At 36.0% G+C, this 15,542-nt stretch overlaps 1 protein-coding gene and 1 non-coding gene across 2 annotated transcripts; one reads left to right on the top strand and one right to left on the bottom strand.

Moving 5' to 3' along the window:
- Nucleotides 1-1,474: 1,474 nt before the first annotated feature.
- LOC149734811 (U12 minor spliceosomal RNA) lies at nt 1,475-1,624 on the bottom strand. The gene has a single exon (XR_016385223.1). It is a non-coding gene; the product is annotated as a U12 minor spliceosomal RNA (small nuclear RNA).
- Nucleotides 1,625-2,016: 392 nt separating this feature from the next.
- On the top strand, nt 2,017-14,771 carry LOC149734810 (cilia- and flagella-associated protein 61-like). Its single transcript, XM_089879436.1, has 23 exons — nt 2,017-2,175; nt 2,542-2,694; nt 3,086-3,207; nt 3,609-3,793; nt 4,269-4,396; nt 4,792-4,926; nt 5,297-5,477; nt 5,805-6,022; nt 6,368-6,468; nt 6,787-6,982; nt 7,297-7,425; nt 7,819-7,965; nt 8,283-8,403; nt 8,878-9,029; nt 9,410-9,623; nt 10,076-10,179; nt 10,492-10,695; nt 11,174-11,447; nt 11,773-12,040; nt 12,491-12,668; nt 13,192-13,442; nt 13,616-13,736; nt 14,443-14,771. The coding sequence occupies exons 1-23, from the start codon at nt 2,140-2,142 to the stop codon at nt 14,674-14,676; spliced, it is 3,852 nt and encodes a 1,283-aa protein (XP_089735562.1). The 5' UTR covers nt 2,017-2,139; the 3' UTR covers nt 14,677-14,771.
- Nucleotides 14,772-15,542: the final 771 nt, after the last annotated feature.

Here is a 15,542-nt window from a genome sequence, read left to right as displayed (position 1 = left end):
ATTTACCGCAAAGAAATTGTTTAGCACCCCACCTAAATCTATTCTTAGTTGCCACTCAAATACACCACACAATACCTGGCCAGATAATGAAGGAGAATTGGAGTATAAGCTATGTTTATATGTGTGACGTATTTTGGAAGTCCCAGCGATTAGTTTAGTCAGTTATAAATTTGAATACGTTATATGGGACTTACTACTATATGGGACTTACGTATTTCCGTGGTTTAAGTCTTTTTGGAAACTCCGAAAGTCAACACGACTTGATTACACCTAAGATATTAGCCGTCAAAAATCAAAACATGTGATGACGTATTGGGGGGTTTCCCTATGACGAAGCTTGCTGTTGTAGCCCCAATGGCCTATATATGCGTATTCTAATGTTGTATGTTTATTACACGTGTTGGGTGCCTTCATTATTCTAGCATGCCTGTAAATGACAGGTCTTAATTATAACACGGGTGTTTTGGTTTTTATCTAATTCATTCGCAAAGGTGTTTTACATGGCAATTGAATGAAATTAATTCGTGCACTAACACAAAATATCCTATATTTCCTAAACGTAACAATTAACAACGCTATTTTAGAGTGGTGAGGATACGATTATACAATTCTGTAAATATGCTATACTGTATTTTCTATGGTATTTAAAACACTCATTCTCTTCCGCTAATGCATTGGCATATTCAATTTAAAGTTTTGTATATAGATCAGCGCTCTAAACAGCAGTAAATTAGTACTCCATAATTGATTTAACTATATTGTTTTTAACCAATTAGAAAATTAATTGGACGGTCGCCAGAAATTGGATCGTTATAGCGTTTTAGCAAAACTTTGACTCAAGCATTACATAAACCAGAGCTTTAGCTTTGGAAAACGCTTTGGCTAAAGTAAACATCAACATAAATACTTAGTAAAGTTAAGCCCTTAATTGGCTCAATAAGGATTACTGTTGATAAGGTTACGTTGGTAATTGCTCCACCGGAAGAAACTTTACCGGTTAACCGAACTGTAAACAGTTTCCAACCATTGCTTTATGGTAGCATTTATTGTGACTATATGCCTTATGCTTGCTGTATATAGTCGTTACATGGGTCTCTTCAAATATGCATAATATTTCATACATTTATATGTTACTGTGTAATTGATGTTTTTACATGCGTCTTACGATTAGAACAACCCATAGGACTTTAAGTTTATAGGCATATGTAGAGGATCTGTCATTGTAGCGTTTAACATTGTTGTCTTCTTATACACCCAACATGCATAGTGTATCCGTACAACTCATGCTCACTGCCGTGTTAGAACATGGATATCTCCTTATGAACCAAAACACACGGTGCATTATACACCCCATGCTCACTATCAACAAAAAAGGTGTCTTCTTGTACACCTCATGCCCAGAGTATTTTTTATATACGGACTCTGCTCATGCCCATACCTTATACTGAACTCTAGATTTGATTAGTTGTGGGTAAGGGGAGATCCCTCAATGACTGCGAATAGCAAAGTAAGCTTTCACAGCAAGGTGACCTTTACCCCCTCAAAAATCGGAGGAAGGGAAAAACCCTCTGAACCCCGCGTCACCGGGGATCGTTTATTTTCCTTACTCATTAGTTTACGGCACAACATTTAAGCGCGCACAAACCCATTGAATGAGCGAAATGACCTCCGGTTTGTGGGACTTTGTGGACTATTTTGCAGCGTGTAAAAGTTTTATATTATAGTTTAAATTGGCTAATATCTTATTTGTTGTCGCCCAAAGAAGAAACTTAGTGTTTTAGGTCTGTAAAGAATGTTAGTTCCCAAAATTAATTTCAAACTAACATTAAAGTTAGGTAACTTTAAAGGCTGTTTTCTGATTAATTACAATCATATTTTAATAAAATTTCCCTAATTTAAATTGCATAAATAGATAGGTGGCAAATTATGTGAATTAAAATTCAATTAAATTTTAAATATTTTTAAAAGCGGTAATCTATCGGTAACACTGCGTGGTTGTGTTTCTATGGCAACATCAAGCCAAGGAATTTGTTTTCGTTTTTATCGAAAACTTATGATATGTCATGTTTTTTCACTGATATCTTTGTATGCTAGATGTGTAATTAATAATCTAGTTTGTTGGCACATGTTAAAGCAAAAATGACGACTGTTACATCGTCACATGGACCTACAGAGGTAATAGTATAGCGTATAAAACAATTTATATTCATGAGACCGAAATTGTATGCTATATCTTTATGTTATTAAAATACACTATAACTGTAGTTTTAGCACAAAGTATTGCAAAAAATACGCCTGTCCAACTAACACATACCCATATGCTGCCTAAACTGTACCAGCGACATGGAATGTGTATTGTATAATAAATGTACCTTATTTTGTGTATAGCTGACAATTTGGACAACCCATTAGTGCCCACTGGGTTGGAGAAATTGCCTATAAGTGTCTTGCCCAAGGCCACATACACCCTCAATGGTAGCAACGACGAGCCTTGAACCAGTACCCTTATATTACCAGTTAACCGCACTGTATTTTACACAGGTCATAAACGCCCGGCGTACAGAATCTCTTGACGCACCAGCCATACTAGAGTTGATAGCACCACGCACCAATTCACAATTTGGCAGAGTCAATATTGTGCATTTGATTGAAAAATCAAATCTATCTGTAACTCTTAACAATGAAGAAAATGAGGTGAATGTTGATTGATTAATTCATGTAATAAAGAAGTATATAGCTCGACTGTTCAAAAAACTCCCAAAAAAAGAAATTCGTTTTATTGGTAAATGGATTTTTTTCAAAAAAAAAACATTTTTATACCAGAAGAGCTTTTTTCTTATATTTTATGCATTAGGGCTATACAAAAACAAATGCCAAGTAACTAGCACATCAGAATATTTATTAACCCACGTGCTGTAAAATATCTAATCGCTAGGCCCACCTACAAATTAAATATACACGTTCAACTTTTTTTGCGGAACTATATATAAAATATCTTCAACGTTAAATTGGACCATGTAGATTCTTTATAAAAGATGGTGGCCCTTTATGTAAACTTGTTGTATAATTTTGATACTTTCCCCAGGTTTTAGGGTTTGCTGGATTTTTAGACCAACCACAAATAGAAGTTTGTAACCCAGCTGAATGGGAGCAATGGATGTTAGATATGAAATATAAACTCTCCTCTAATGCTTCTCCATTAAACAGGTAAGCTTAAATAAAGTTTATATTACGATTTTCTAGCCATTTTTAAATTAATTGTAACATACCAGCCTATATGTACACATATAAAAATAATAATGAAAACAATCTCCCAAAAAATAATCACCTACAAAGTAACATTCATGGTAACTTGTAAGCTGGCACGAGGTGTATGAAACAGAACACCGTGTTATAGCGACTGTCGTTTTACTGCTATGCGAGGATAAAGTAAGTTACATTTATTCAATCATATATATGATATAGTTTTCCTCATTTTGACACAATTCTCTTTAAGTCAAAAGTATAAAAATGAAACAATTATGTCATATATAAAGGCGTTTTTATTTGTATACCAACAATAGCCATGCTTTAAATCTAAACCATTCAAAACTCATCTTATTTTTCAGTCTTTTTCTCCATTACTTTGCTGCGAAAGATGATTACACCATTGGGTGCGCGAGTGAAATTGTTCGCACTGTGTTTAACGCTGTACCAGAGCTTCGGTTCATATTTCTATCGCTGAGATCGGACACTAAACCAGAGCCAGCACTGGCACAGATCTTTCATCCTGCAGAAAGAGATGGCTTAGGAGGTGATATGATATTTCTATGATACATCTGATATAAATTAATAAATGTAACTTATTTATGCTTGTTTAAAACGGTAAGTGTAAGACAGTTGTTATAATGCTGATGTTCTGTTTTAAATACAAATGCCTTCAATATAACTTTTTTGAATGAATGTAACTTAGTTATTCTGGCATGGTGTGGCAATGACAGTCGGTATAACAGTAACAGGGGTGTTTTGTTTCATATGCTTCGTGCCCGCTTATGGGTTACCACATCTGTAACTTTGTGGGTGACTAATTTTTTAGAGAATATTTCAACCTTTTTATATATGACCGACAATTTAGAAAACCGATAAGGGACAGCTGAGCTGGAGCAATTACCATTAAGTGTCTTACCCAAGGACACATACGCCCACAGTGGTAGCAAAGATACTCTAACCCATACAGCCCAACTAATGGCATAACGAAAATATATATTTACACAAGTTATACCTTTCAGGCCACCATACATTGTATGTATGCCACCGACACAACCATGTACCATTACTTCATGTTCGTAAAGCTTGTGTAGAGGACCATGATGACCTTACTCCAATATTTAAACAACTCAACAATAATCTGACTGAGGTATGCACTTTTTGTGGGGTAGGCCTAATAAACCAATTTTGAACTAAATCTCAGGTCCTATGTTGCAGGACCTAACCCATGTGTAAAAGAGAGAATATTTCAATATTTTGCTTATTATTTTGTTAGACTGACTATTATGTGTAAATGTGTACGAACAAGTTTATATTACCCGTTAACAGTGGGCATGAGGTGTATGAATGCACCATGTGTGTCTGGTGTATAAGAAGACACCGATGTTATAACTTGACAGTGAGCATGAGGTGTATAAATACACAATGTGTGTATCTAGTGTATTTTTTTGAATGTATCCAGATCGCAAGTATTATTTACATTAACAACATAAAACATAGGGAATATATCCTACCATTTATTCCTAAACACAAATTCCCCTCCAGACATATGGGGATTACTTCCTTGCTGAAATGATTGAGGCCCAAGATGAGGACAATCATTCTATAGTAGCTGAAGTTGGTGGGAAAGCAGTTGGGTTCCTCAGTGTATGCTCGCATGTTAATGTAAAACTCTTGCAGGTGATTAGGGTTGAGAACTTATGTTATATTATATGTGTTAGTATGTTTTGATCATTTTCGGGCTGCTATTGTTGTGGGCAAATGTGTCCTTAGGCAAAACAGTTAATGGAATTTGATCCAACCCAGTGGTCGCTTATGGATTGTCTAAATTGTTAGCCATAAAAAACAATCACCCACAAAGTTGCATACGTGGTAACTTATAAGCTGGCACGAAGTAACAAAAAACCACTGTTATAACGACTGTCATTTTTCCACCATTAAAGGATAAATAACTAATTCATTTATTCATTCTCTACACAACCACATTCGCATGAATTTCCCTGAAAAAAATTCATTCAACTTAAAAAAAAATCAAAAATTTTTTAAACAGGATTGTTTTGAGCTCGATTCTTTCCACGGTCTCTGCAAGGAACATCCGGATGATATTCTCCAAGACGAGGCTCCCCCTCCTCCCACTCCTCCTCCATCTGCTCCCACATCCAACCCTGAAGAAGGAGCAAGGATAAGTGAAGTGTCAATCAAAAGTTCTTCCTCAGAAGCTGACAATCAAGGTTGAATGAATGTAACTTACTTTATCCTTGCGTGGCCGGAAAACGACAGTGGTTAAACACAGGTGTTTTCTTTCATACACATTGTGCTCGCTTACGAGTTACCAAATGGTGTGGACTGTTTTATTACTGTATGGCTGACAATTTAAACAACCCAATATTGACCACTGGGTTAGAGAAATTGCCGTCAAATGTCTTGCCCAACAACACATACTCATGATAGTAACAGAATCCAGCCTTGGACCCTTAACCTCTTATCTACAGACAGGCACGCTAACAACTGTGCGACAGCGCGATAAAAAACCTCTAATGCAATTGTTATTGTTACAGAAGAAAAAAAGGACTCTGTTTCCGTGGCAACTAATGCTGAAGAAATTCAATCTGAATCAGAACCTTCCAGTAGCTCTGCACTGCCCCCTACTGGCTCAAAACCTAAATTGAGCGAAATTCACATGCAAAGCAGCTCCTCACTTTTTCAGGATAATGAAGAGAATAAGAATGAGGAGGTTTTCTTCCGAGAGTCACCAATTTCTCCCAAACCATTTGTGGTAATTTTTTTTCTTTTTTGTAAATTTAAAGTTGTTTTTAAATACTTGAATTAAACAGTGTTCTATGTTTATATTATGTATTGGATATATGCATGTTCACATTATATATATATGCATGTTCACATTATGTATTGGATATATGCATGTTCACATTTTAGGATATGTGGTAATAAATGTGTATTGCTGTTAACAAAGCTCTTATAACAAGGCAATAACCCAACTCTGCCAAAAAATAGCTATTCTGGTAAAAATTGTAAATTGCATTTTATCAAATTTTATCTGCCATACATTTTTTAACAGAGCTATTTTCTTATGTAAGTATATTATATGTTTATTATTTGACAGTCAACATACAAAGGGGAATCCAATGCATTTTCCATTCAATTGTTTTGCATTGATGAGCAATATGAAATGAGATCTGCAGATTTTCTGCCCAAGATTTTCAAGTAAGTTACTATTATTTATTCAACTTTATCGTTTGGTCTCTGAAAAGATAGCAACTAAGCAGCGAGCATAAGGTGTATGAATTTAAAAAGAAAACCATGTTGTAACTTGACAATAAGTATAAGGTATTGGGCAAAACACATAACAACAATTGCTCCAACTCAGTGCTCACTAATAGGTTGTCTAAATTGGCAGCCATGCAGAAAAACAAATCACCCAGTAACTCGTACAAGGTGTATGAAACAGAACACGTGTGTTAATGACTATCGTTTTCCCGCCATACCAGGATAAATAAGTTACATTCATTCATATTTTCTTAGGCTTTTTCCCGACAAGGACTTTGCCGTGATAACAGTACCTCATCTAGTGCCGGAGTTTCCTCTTATACAACAATTTGTTCGAGTGACTCCAAAACCGATGACAAATCTGCCGCATGAGTTGTATGTGTTCCATAGAAATGGACTTCTTTCTTCAGGATTTAATGTTAGACTGGCAAAGACAGAAGACTATGAACAAGTATGTAACATACTTGATTTGTTTTAATTAAACATATCAATATAGGTTAACTTATACTGGAATTTAGGTTTAGCAAGGTGTATGAAACTGAACATCGGTGTTATCCTGACTGTAGTTTCACGCCACGCCAGGATAAAGTTACAAACATTTGCCTAATTAGTGATACATTATACAAGTTTGAGGTCCATGTGGTAGCACACTGGGTGTTGTGGTGATGGGCCAACTCTGGCCTAAATCTCAGGCCTTTTTGTATGTCGCACTGCAGAACCTCGTCCATATAGAATAGACACCAGCTTATTCATATTATTCTGCAGGTTGAAAAATTAACAAAAAACATAAAACTCCGCGAGAATTTGCTCGCTGATCTAAAGCTGTTCAACTCTGCAAGACGAGACACTGATGGGACAGAAATACAAGCTTTTGTGGCTGACTGTATTGGCCAGGTATGTATATAGGTAGCTGTGTTTTTTTAGGTGACATGTTACCCCAACTTTTCAAACATGGGTGACAACATAATAATTGTATTTTAACAATGTCACCCTAGCTTTTACCCTCCTGCTAGGTGTCTATACAAACAAGCAGAGCTAAAATATATTGTATTCGGCACATTAATCAATGAGATTTGTTATGTTTGACAACCATGAGTGTAACTGTAACTGTATTTTAACAATGTCACCCCAGCTTTTACCCTGCTGTTAGGTGTCCATATACAAACAAGCACAGCCAAAATATATTGTATTCGGCACATTAATCAATTAGGTTCCCTATGTTATACGAATAATTTTATTCATTCATTTGTTCTTATTAGTATTTAATGCATATTTATTCTTTCCCAGGTTGTTGGAATATGCATTGTAAGAAGAGAGGAAAATGTTGAAGAAGTCCGTGCATATTACAACATAGAGGATTTTATTTACTTCAACCATCATAGACGAGATGAACATTCTCATCTCCATCATTTTGCTCTTAACCCAATCTTCCAAGTAAGTATTTGAACCCAGAACCCTTGGTTCTCTAACTCAGACCTGTTTTTAACACAATGGTGCTTGTGTTTCACCTCTAGCTTGGATTTAAACCCAGAGTTTCTGGTTTTTAACCCTAACCTGGATTTGAACTCAGAATTCTTACTTTTCAAATTCAGACTTGTATTTAATCATACCATCATTGTTTTTTTTAACTATAGCTTAGATTTAAACCCAGAATCCCTGGTTCTCCAACCCTGGCCTGAATTTTAACACAAAATCCCTAAATAGTTGCGTGTTTAATCCAGCAATTTTTCAATAATCCTTTTTTCCCCCAGCATTATGCAAAGCATTTCATCAAAGAGGTTTTACGGCAAGGCCACAAGTCATGTTTGTATTACCCCATCTACCCAAGCTATGCTCCACAAAGCTGTAGTGAAAAACACTCCCTAATAACAGGTATTGTCGCAAAATTTAATAAACCTCACTACATATATGTTACTATAAATGTTTTTTATAATTTTCTATAAGTAAAATTTTGAATTTTTACATAAAAATGTCCGAAACGATTTAAAATAGAAATCATTAAACATTTTTTTTATTATTTCAAAACATACATTAGTAACTTATAAAAAAAAACTGTGTAAAATTAGGAGGAAAGGTAGTAATTTATAGCATATAAAGTTATATATAGATTAGGTCTTTAAACCGATACATAAGCCGAATGTAGATCTTTTCTACAGTTTATGAACCAATCTATATTCATGAAGTCCTATGGTATAACAGGAACATAGGTTATAGGAGCTACCTATTACTTTGTTTAGTTTTTTAAACTTTGATGGTACCTTTAGATCACATTTGAGCATCTCTATCCATATACAAATTTTCAATTTCGTTGGAATGTCTTTTTAGGTTTTTGACCATTTTTTTCAGGCTTGAATTTTATGGTCCCTGTGCGTGCTAGGAGACAGATTGAATACCCTTTGCAGGAACTTGGTATAAATGCTCCATCTGAGAGAGTTATAAGCAAGTCCCCACCTTATGCCATCAACCATATAAACAGGAAATTAACATTGGAACCAAAGGTAGGACTTTTATTCTTCTATTCTACATGGATAAGGTCCTTGTCTAGGACGTTGGATTTAGTCCAGATTTGTCCTATTACCCCAGACCTATAGATTTACTGTGTATAAAAAGAGTGAATGAATTAATGTAACTTATTTATCCTTGCATTTTAGGGAAAGAACCATTGTTGTAACACAGGTGTTCTGTTTCATTCACCTTGTGTCCAGTTAAAAGTTGCTACATATGTAACTTTGTTAGTAATTATTTGTCAATTTTTCTACAAAATTTGTTTCATACATATGTATGAAAATCAATGAATTAACTTGCTTTTTCGTCGCATGCCATTTTTTTCTAGCATTCTAAGTTTTTCGCCCATATTTTTAATGTAATAACTTTTTAGGTCACAATCAATGCCCGTATTGTGGTTGTTGGCGCGTCAGACGTTGGAATTTCGTTTCTTGAAAGCCTCTGCTTCTGTCCCCACTTACGGTTCAATAATCTTACACTGGTATCAAAACGGGGGCTTCCCCAGACACTACTGTCATCTTCCGAGTCATATTCAAGGGATGACTTGGCGCGATTATCGCTGAGGTCATGGGTTAATATCGTACAAGGTAGGAATATGTTATATATTTAATACTGGGGTTGGGGAACCATAGATCTTGGGTTCAAATCCAGCCCAAGGGACTGTCAATTTAGATACCGTATTACTGCATTAGTTATCACTTAGTTGGAGCAATTGTCCTTTTTTGTCAAGGACACACGCACTTACAGTGGTAGCAGCACCAAGCTTTGAACCCTAATCCTTGCTATCTAATATGCAACAATAGTAGTCCTGAATATATCATTGAGGTATAATTACTAGCCTTATGGGCATACCTTGTAGTAAAGATATATAACTTACCTTAAGATTAACTGTAATAAATTCTACGAATCTGACCCTGATTTGGTGCTCTCGTAGGTGAACAATTCCTGTGTTTAAGAAATACAGTAAGAGTCTGGTGCTTTGAAAAATACTCAAAATTAAAATAGGTTTTGATTTAATTTACTTAAGAATAATTTACAGGTTTCATGACGGACATTGATAGAAAGAGGAAACACGTTATAACAGCAGATGGAGCTAGAGTTGCATATGATCATTTGATTATTTGCACTGGCCAGCAGTATCAGGTAAAAACAGTTTAATTAATATTTTAAATAGGTTTTCTGATTTTGCTGCCAGGTGTAATGTATTTTTAAAACCTGATATTCTGCCAAATAGGTTTTTGGTATTTAGAAATAAACAACAGTCGTTATAACACAGGTGTTCTGTTACATACACCTCTTGCTCGCTTACACGTTATGACATAGGTCTTTTTGTAGGTGTTTTTTTGTATGGCTAACAACTTAGACAGCTCATTAGTGACCACTGGGTTGGAGCAATTGCCTTTAAGTGTCTCCCTTTTAATTATTTACTCATAAACCTCATTATAACATCACTAGATACCTTGTCCCACTGGAGCAGATGTAAACAACATGGCCGCCAACCATGATTTGACGAAGGGTGCTGGCAACAAACCATACGACATGTCTAAGCCAATACCTGACAATGTAGTGTCAGTCAATGATGATTATGACGTCAGAAAGCTATCATTATGGGCAACAAATATGGGGTTAAAATGTGAAATTCAAGTTCAAGATGAAAAAGTGAGTTTTTGTTGTTGAAATTAGTTGTACTAGGTTTTTATTACTTGTATCTTGCTTTATCCTCGCATGATGGGGCAATGACAGTCTTTATAACGTGAGTGCACCTTGTGCCCGCTTATGAGTCACCATATATGTAACTTTGTGGGTGATTGTTTTCTGTATGGTCGACAATTTGGACAACTTAAAAAGGACCACTGGGTTGGAGCAATTGCCAAAACTGTCTTGCCCAAGTACACATATGCCCACAATAGTAGTAGCAATGAGTGTTAAACACACATCCTCTGTTCTGAAAAATAGCGCCCTAACAACTATGCCATGGCATATTTAATCTTAACATGAAAAGAATAACCTAATTTAATTTTCTCTCTTAAAACAGTACCAACGACCAGAGTATTTAATACAACAAAGGAAAGTAAATTAGCAACAAAACTACATACAATATAATCTCCTCAATACTAATTTCACCATAACTTTACAGTCACCTATGGTGGTAGTATACGGCCGCTCTTTTGATGCCTACACCACTGTTCAATGTCTTATGTCACATGGAATCCCTGGGCCTAGAATTGCCTTGGTCCGTCCGCCCACACAAAATACAACAGTGTCAGTATCGGATGATATTACAAATGGAGACCCATTTAATGAGCCGGTAGTGTCAAAGATGGTGCAGGATGGACTTGAAACTGCAGGGGTGCGTGTTTTTGATGACCATGTATTGGCTGATTGGTGTCAAGAAGAAAATAACTCAGGAGGTAATTTAGATGCGACTTTTTGAAGTAAGAATTTTTGGTGCAGATTACATTTGAAAAACTCTGGCCTAACATTTTATCAACAATTCCATCTATTTCATTCAAAAGTGCAAGCACATAGCACCTAACACAAAGTTACACATGTGGTAACTCATGTGTAAAACTGAACACGCTTTCATATAGACTGTCATTCAATTTTTTCTCCTGCATTCTAGATAGCAGTCTCTCCTTGTGTTTTCAGCAATAACTTAACCCTGTACTATAGTTGAGTTCTTCGATTGTAGTATTTTTACCTTCTCATCTTAACAACATACCCCATCTACCCCAGGCACCCATATCACATCAGTGTCTTTCACAAGCCCGACCAAACCTGTGATTCAACTACCATGTATGCGTTTCATATCCTTCCATCCAAAACGAATCGACGAACGGACATTCTTGGCTCTAAATCGTGCTTGTTTGGTGTTTGACGGCCGTCTTGCTATCGATTCTTCGTTTAAAACCAATGACCCGTCAATTAGAGCAGCCGGGCCAATAACAAAATATGCGCGACGTTACCATGCAGAGGGTTACTGGTCACGCCATGAAAATTACAGGTAAAATAAAAAGTTATTCAGTTTTATTGTAGATCTGCGTTTTTATTGTATTTTAAGTTGGTGAGGTCTTAGACACACCATAGGGCCTTAGAATTTTGTCGTTTATTCTGTTTTATATGAGTGAGGTTCTACAGTGTGGCACGCTATAAGAGTATAGAACCTAAGATTTTTGTTGTTTTTTCTATTCTATATGGGTGAGGTTCTACAATGTGGCACGCCATGGAATCTAAGGTTTAGGCCAGAATTTTTCCAATTATATCTACATTATTTTTTTGTAAACTGCAGGTTAAAACACCTGTTGCTGCCCTACCATGGAAGGATAAATGAGTCACATTCATTCATTTATTATAAAATATATCTGTGTTATAATGACTGTCGTTGTCCTGCCATGTGAGGGTAAATAAGTTAAATTCATTCACTATATTAACCCCGCTCTAAATTTTACCCCAGCTCCAAAGAAATTGGGTTCCGATTAGCGCTAACTGTGTTACCCCTATTTGACCCCACTTTGGATGGCTCTGATCATGGGGAATATCCCCCTATAACCCCAGCTACGACTGTGAAACCTGAAACCCCAATGCCAGAAAATCCACATGAGAAATTGATACCAGTGTATACAGACCCAAAGGTATGAAAACTTGTGTTGTATTATATATGGGTGAGGTTCTACAGTGTGGCATGTCATAATTCCTGGATTTAGTCCAGAGTTGGCACATTACCTTAAGATATTCTATTGTATATGGGTGAGGTTCTACGGCATGGCATAGGACATGGATTTAGGCTAAAATTGCATTCTTTTTTCCCCACTGTTTTACTGTATAATGTATGTGTCTCTAGCTTGAAACAAATTTTCCACTTTATAAATGAACCAAAAATATGTATTAATCTGGACTAATGGCTTATTAAACCCTGCGTTATTTTTATTCCACTGTATCTGCCCTATAACACATGTGTCTCTAGCTTCCAGCAAGTTTAGCCATGTTATAAATGGACTGAAGTGTTGTATTTAACCACATTAATGGTGTATAACACCTGCACTATTTTTACTGCCATTTCTTGTGCCTATAACAGTTGTGTTTCTGCAAGTTTTACTCTAGAAACCTGTATTAAACTGCATTAATTGCTTATACCATCCTACACTACATTTACAGGTCACACAGGGTGTACTACCAGGCGGTTACACTTATCTACACATTCGTAAGCCTGGAGACCGGCCCTCTTATGCTGCACAGCTTGATAATATCGATCATGGAATGGAGATAGTAACAGGCTCCCCTGAAAATGGCAACTACTTCCGCTTGCATCTTAACCAGTATAAGAAAGTAGAGACAGTTACTTGCCTTGTTAAAGATGTGAAGCTTCCAGCTTCTAATCTTGTACGATTGTATGGTGTTCACGAAAGGTAGGTTTTCCAAATTGTAGCACATCCAGAAAAACAATTCATCCAAAAAGTTAAATACATAACTCATAAGCGACCACGAAGTTTATGAGACAAAGAACTCATGTTCTAATGACTGTCATTTTTCCAGCCCTGCGAGGATAAACAAGTTACGTTCAATGTTATTAAATCTCCAGATATCTCAACAACCTTGTGGCTCGGTTAAATGAAGCCATGATTCCAGATCTTTACGTTTTCTTCCGCGAGCCGTGGTGTATGTCTATTTTCCATGATAGATTCCAAGATTTCAGACATGAGGTTTTTTATATATTACTTAATTTACATTTATCTATTTTAATAAAATTATCTTATTTTATATTAACAAAAAGCGGGAATTAACGAAAAAACGACAGTAGCTATGACATAATAATAATGTAACATATAGTTCACTTGTTTCGTAAAAGATTTAAAACAGTTTAAAATAGAATGCCAATATTTATAGTAAGCCTTGTGTTAGAATAGTGGAAGATAACATTAGTTTACTGCAGCCGGTCTCAATGCACTATGGATTTATACAACTAAGTCAGTTTAGTTTCATCCTGTTACTTGTCTACAGTCTCAACTTAGTGGTTAGAATGCTCGCCGTTACATTAGAGAATATGGGCTACATATGTGGTAACTCATAGGCGGTCAGGAGGTGTATAAAACAGAACATTCAAGTTATTTTGCCTGTCATTGCCCTGCCACACGAGGATAAATAAGTTACATTCATTCATTCTAAAAAAGCAAGATATCATTTTAAAATCCCAGTGGTTTTGTAAGTTTGTATATTCTGCAATATATGTAGGTAAATAAATAATATCTTGTGTGTCCTTTTTTACTCTCTTTTTCACCAGTAAGTTTCTTATTACGTGGTAACCTGGAAGCGGGTACGAGGTGTATAAAACAGAACACCCGTATTTTAACAACTTTTGTTCCCCGTCATGCGAAGATAAACAACTTAAGTTCGGTCAACTATTTACAGGTTCGAGAATTGCTCTCTAGCGCTCCTCCTGGCGCTGAAAGCTTGCCGTCATTGGAGGCTAAAGTGCGCCAGCTTGTGGATGAAGATCTCAACATAAGCAGCCAGCAGAGAGCAGAGTTGAAGATGAGATTTGCCAACAATGGCCAAAGGAAAGAAGTGGAAGCTAGATTGCTCAGTTACTTGAGTTATAACTACTACCACTTACCTATGTATGCAAAACCTGGAATGGTTTAATATAGTTTCTCAGTTTAGATGTGTGGTTGTGCCCTTATTTTTATGCTTTGTGAAAATGTAAAATAAAATATATATTTTCATGTCATCAAATAAGGATTGTGGTTTTTCTTATATTTTTCTTTCTGTTGGTGCATATTTTTTGCAAAAATCAATAGGAAACTGTTCTTCTATCAATGAAACCAAATTTTAGATCAAACATTAAGAAATGACTGTTTAACATTTCTAAAACACGTGGCAGCTAATCGCCAAACGGCAACTGCCGCAGTGAAAGGCATATTAAAATACGATGGGTAAAACAAAGTTTTGTGCCCGCGCGGTAACGCCCCTGAGCCACGTTCGTAGCAAACGTGTCTTCTAATCGTTTAAACATACTTAAACCGCAGTATTTAAGCTTTTCATAGGCAGGCATTGGCGCATTTTTAAAAATATTGCAACTAAACTGTTGTATTGCAGCATTTGAAACGTACTTGTAAGCGATAATGCGACATCATAAATTAAGAAGTATTTAATTTTACTGTTCAAACTCGTCAGAGTAAACTCAAACAGTAATTCAACTAAATGAACTATAGCTAGCGTACTACTACAAAGGCTACATTGTGCTTACTATGTCAATAACGTACATTGATTCTGTTTAGTCGTATTCTGTTTAGCGATAACGCTATTTCCTGAAGACCACACAAACGTGTGGGAATAAATTCAATACATAGAGTAGACCACAGCCTGACTTGGATGTTTCGACCGGTTGTTTTATGTTCTAACCGCCTCATTGAACGCTAATGGATCAAACATTGAGTTTTTTTTGTATTATAGTTTATTCCGAGGTTCTCTGGTTTACTTAAAGGTCAAAAACGTGTCTCACTGCGTAT

Source organism: Ciona robusta, chromosome 6 (assembly GCF_009617815.1).
Source record: "Ciona robusta chromosome 6, ASM961781v2".
Classification (NCBI taxonomy): domain Eukaryota; kingdom Metazoa; phylum Chordata; class Ascidiacea; order Phlebobranchia; family Cionidae; genus Ciona; species Ciona robusta.
Note: the sequence above shows the minus strand (reverse complement) of the source record. Positions and strands in the feature narration are given on the sequence as shown.

What these genes read in the sequence shown, in the direction of transcription:
- LOC149734810 (XM_089879436.1), top strand. Translation starts at nt 2,140, where the DNA reads ATGACGACTGTTACATCGTCACATGGACCTACAGAG. An exon ending in TTAACAATGAAGAAAATGAG is followed by an intron (nt 2,695 to 3,085) that starts GTGAATGTTGAT and finishes TACTTTCCCCAG; the next exon opens with GTTTTAGGGTTTGCTGGATT. An exon ending in CTCTTAACCCAATCTTCCAA is followed by an intron (nt 7,966 to 8,282) that starts GTAAGTATTTGA and finishes TTTTTCCCCCAG; the next exon opens with CATTATGCAAAGCATTTCAT.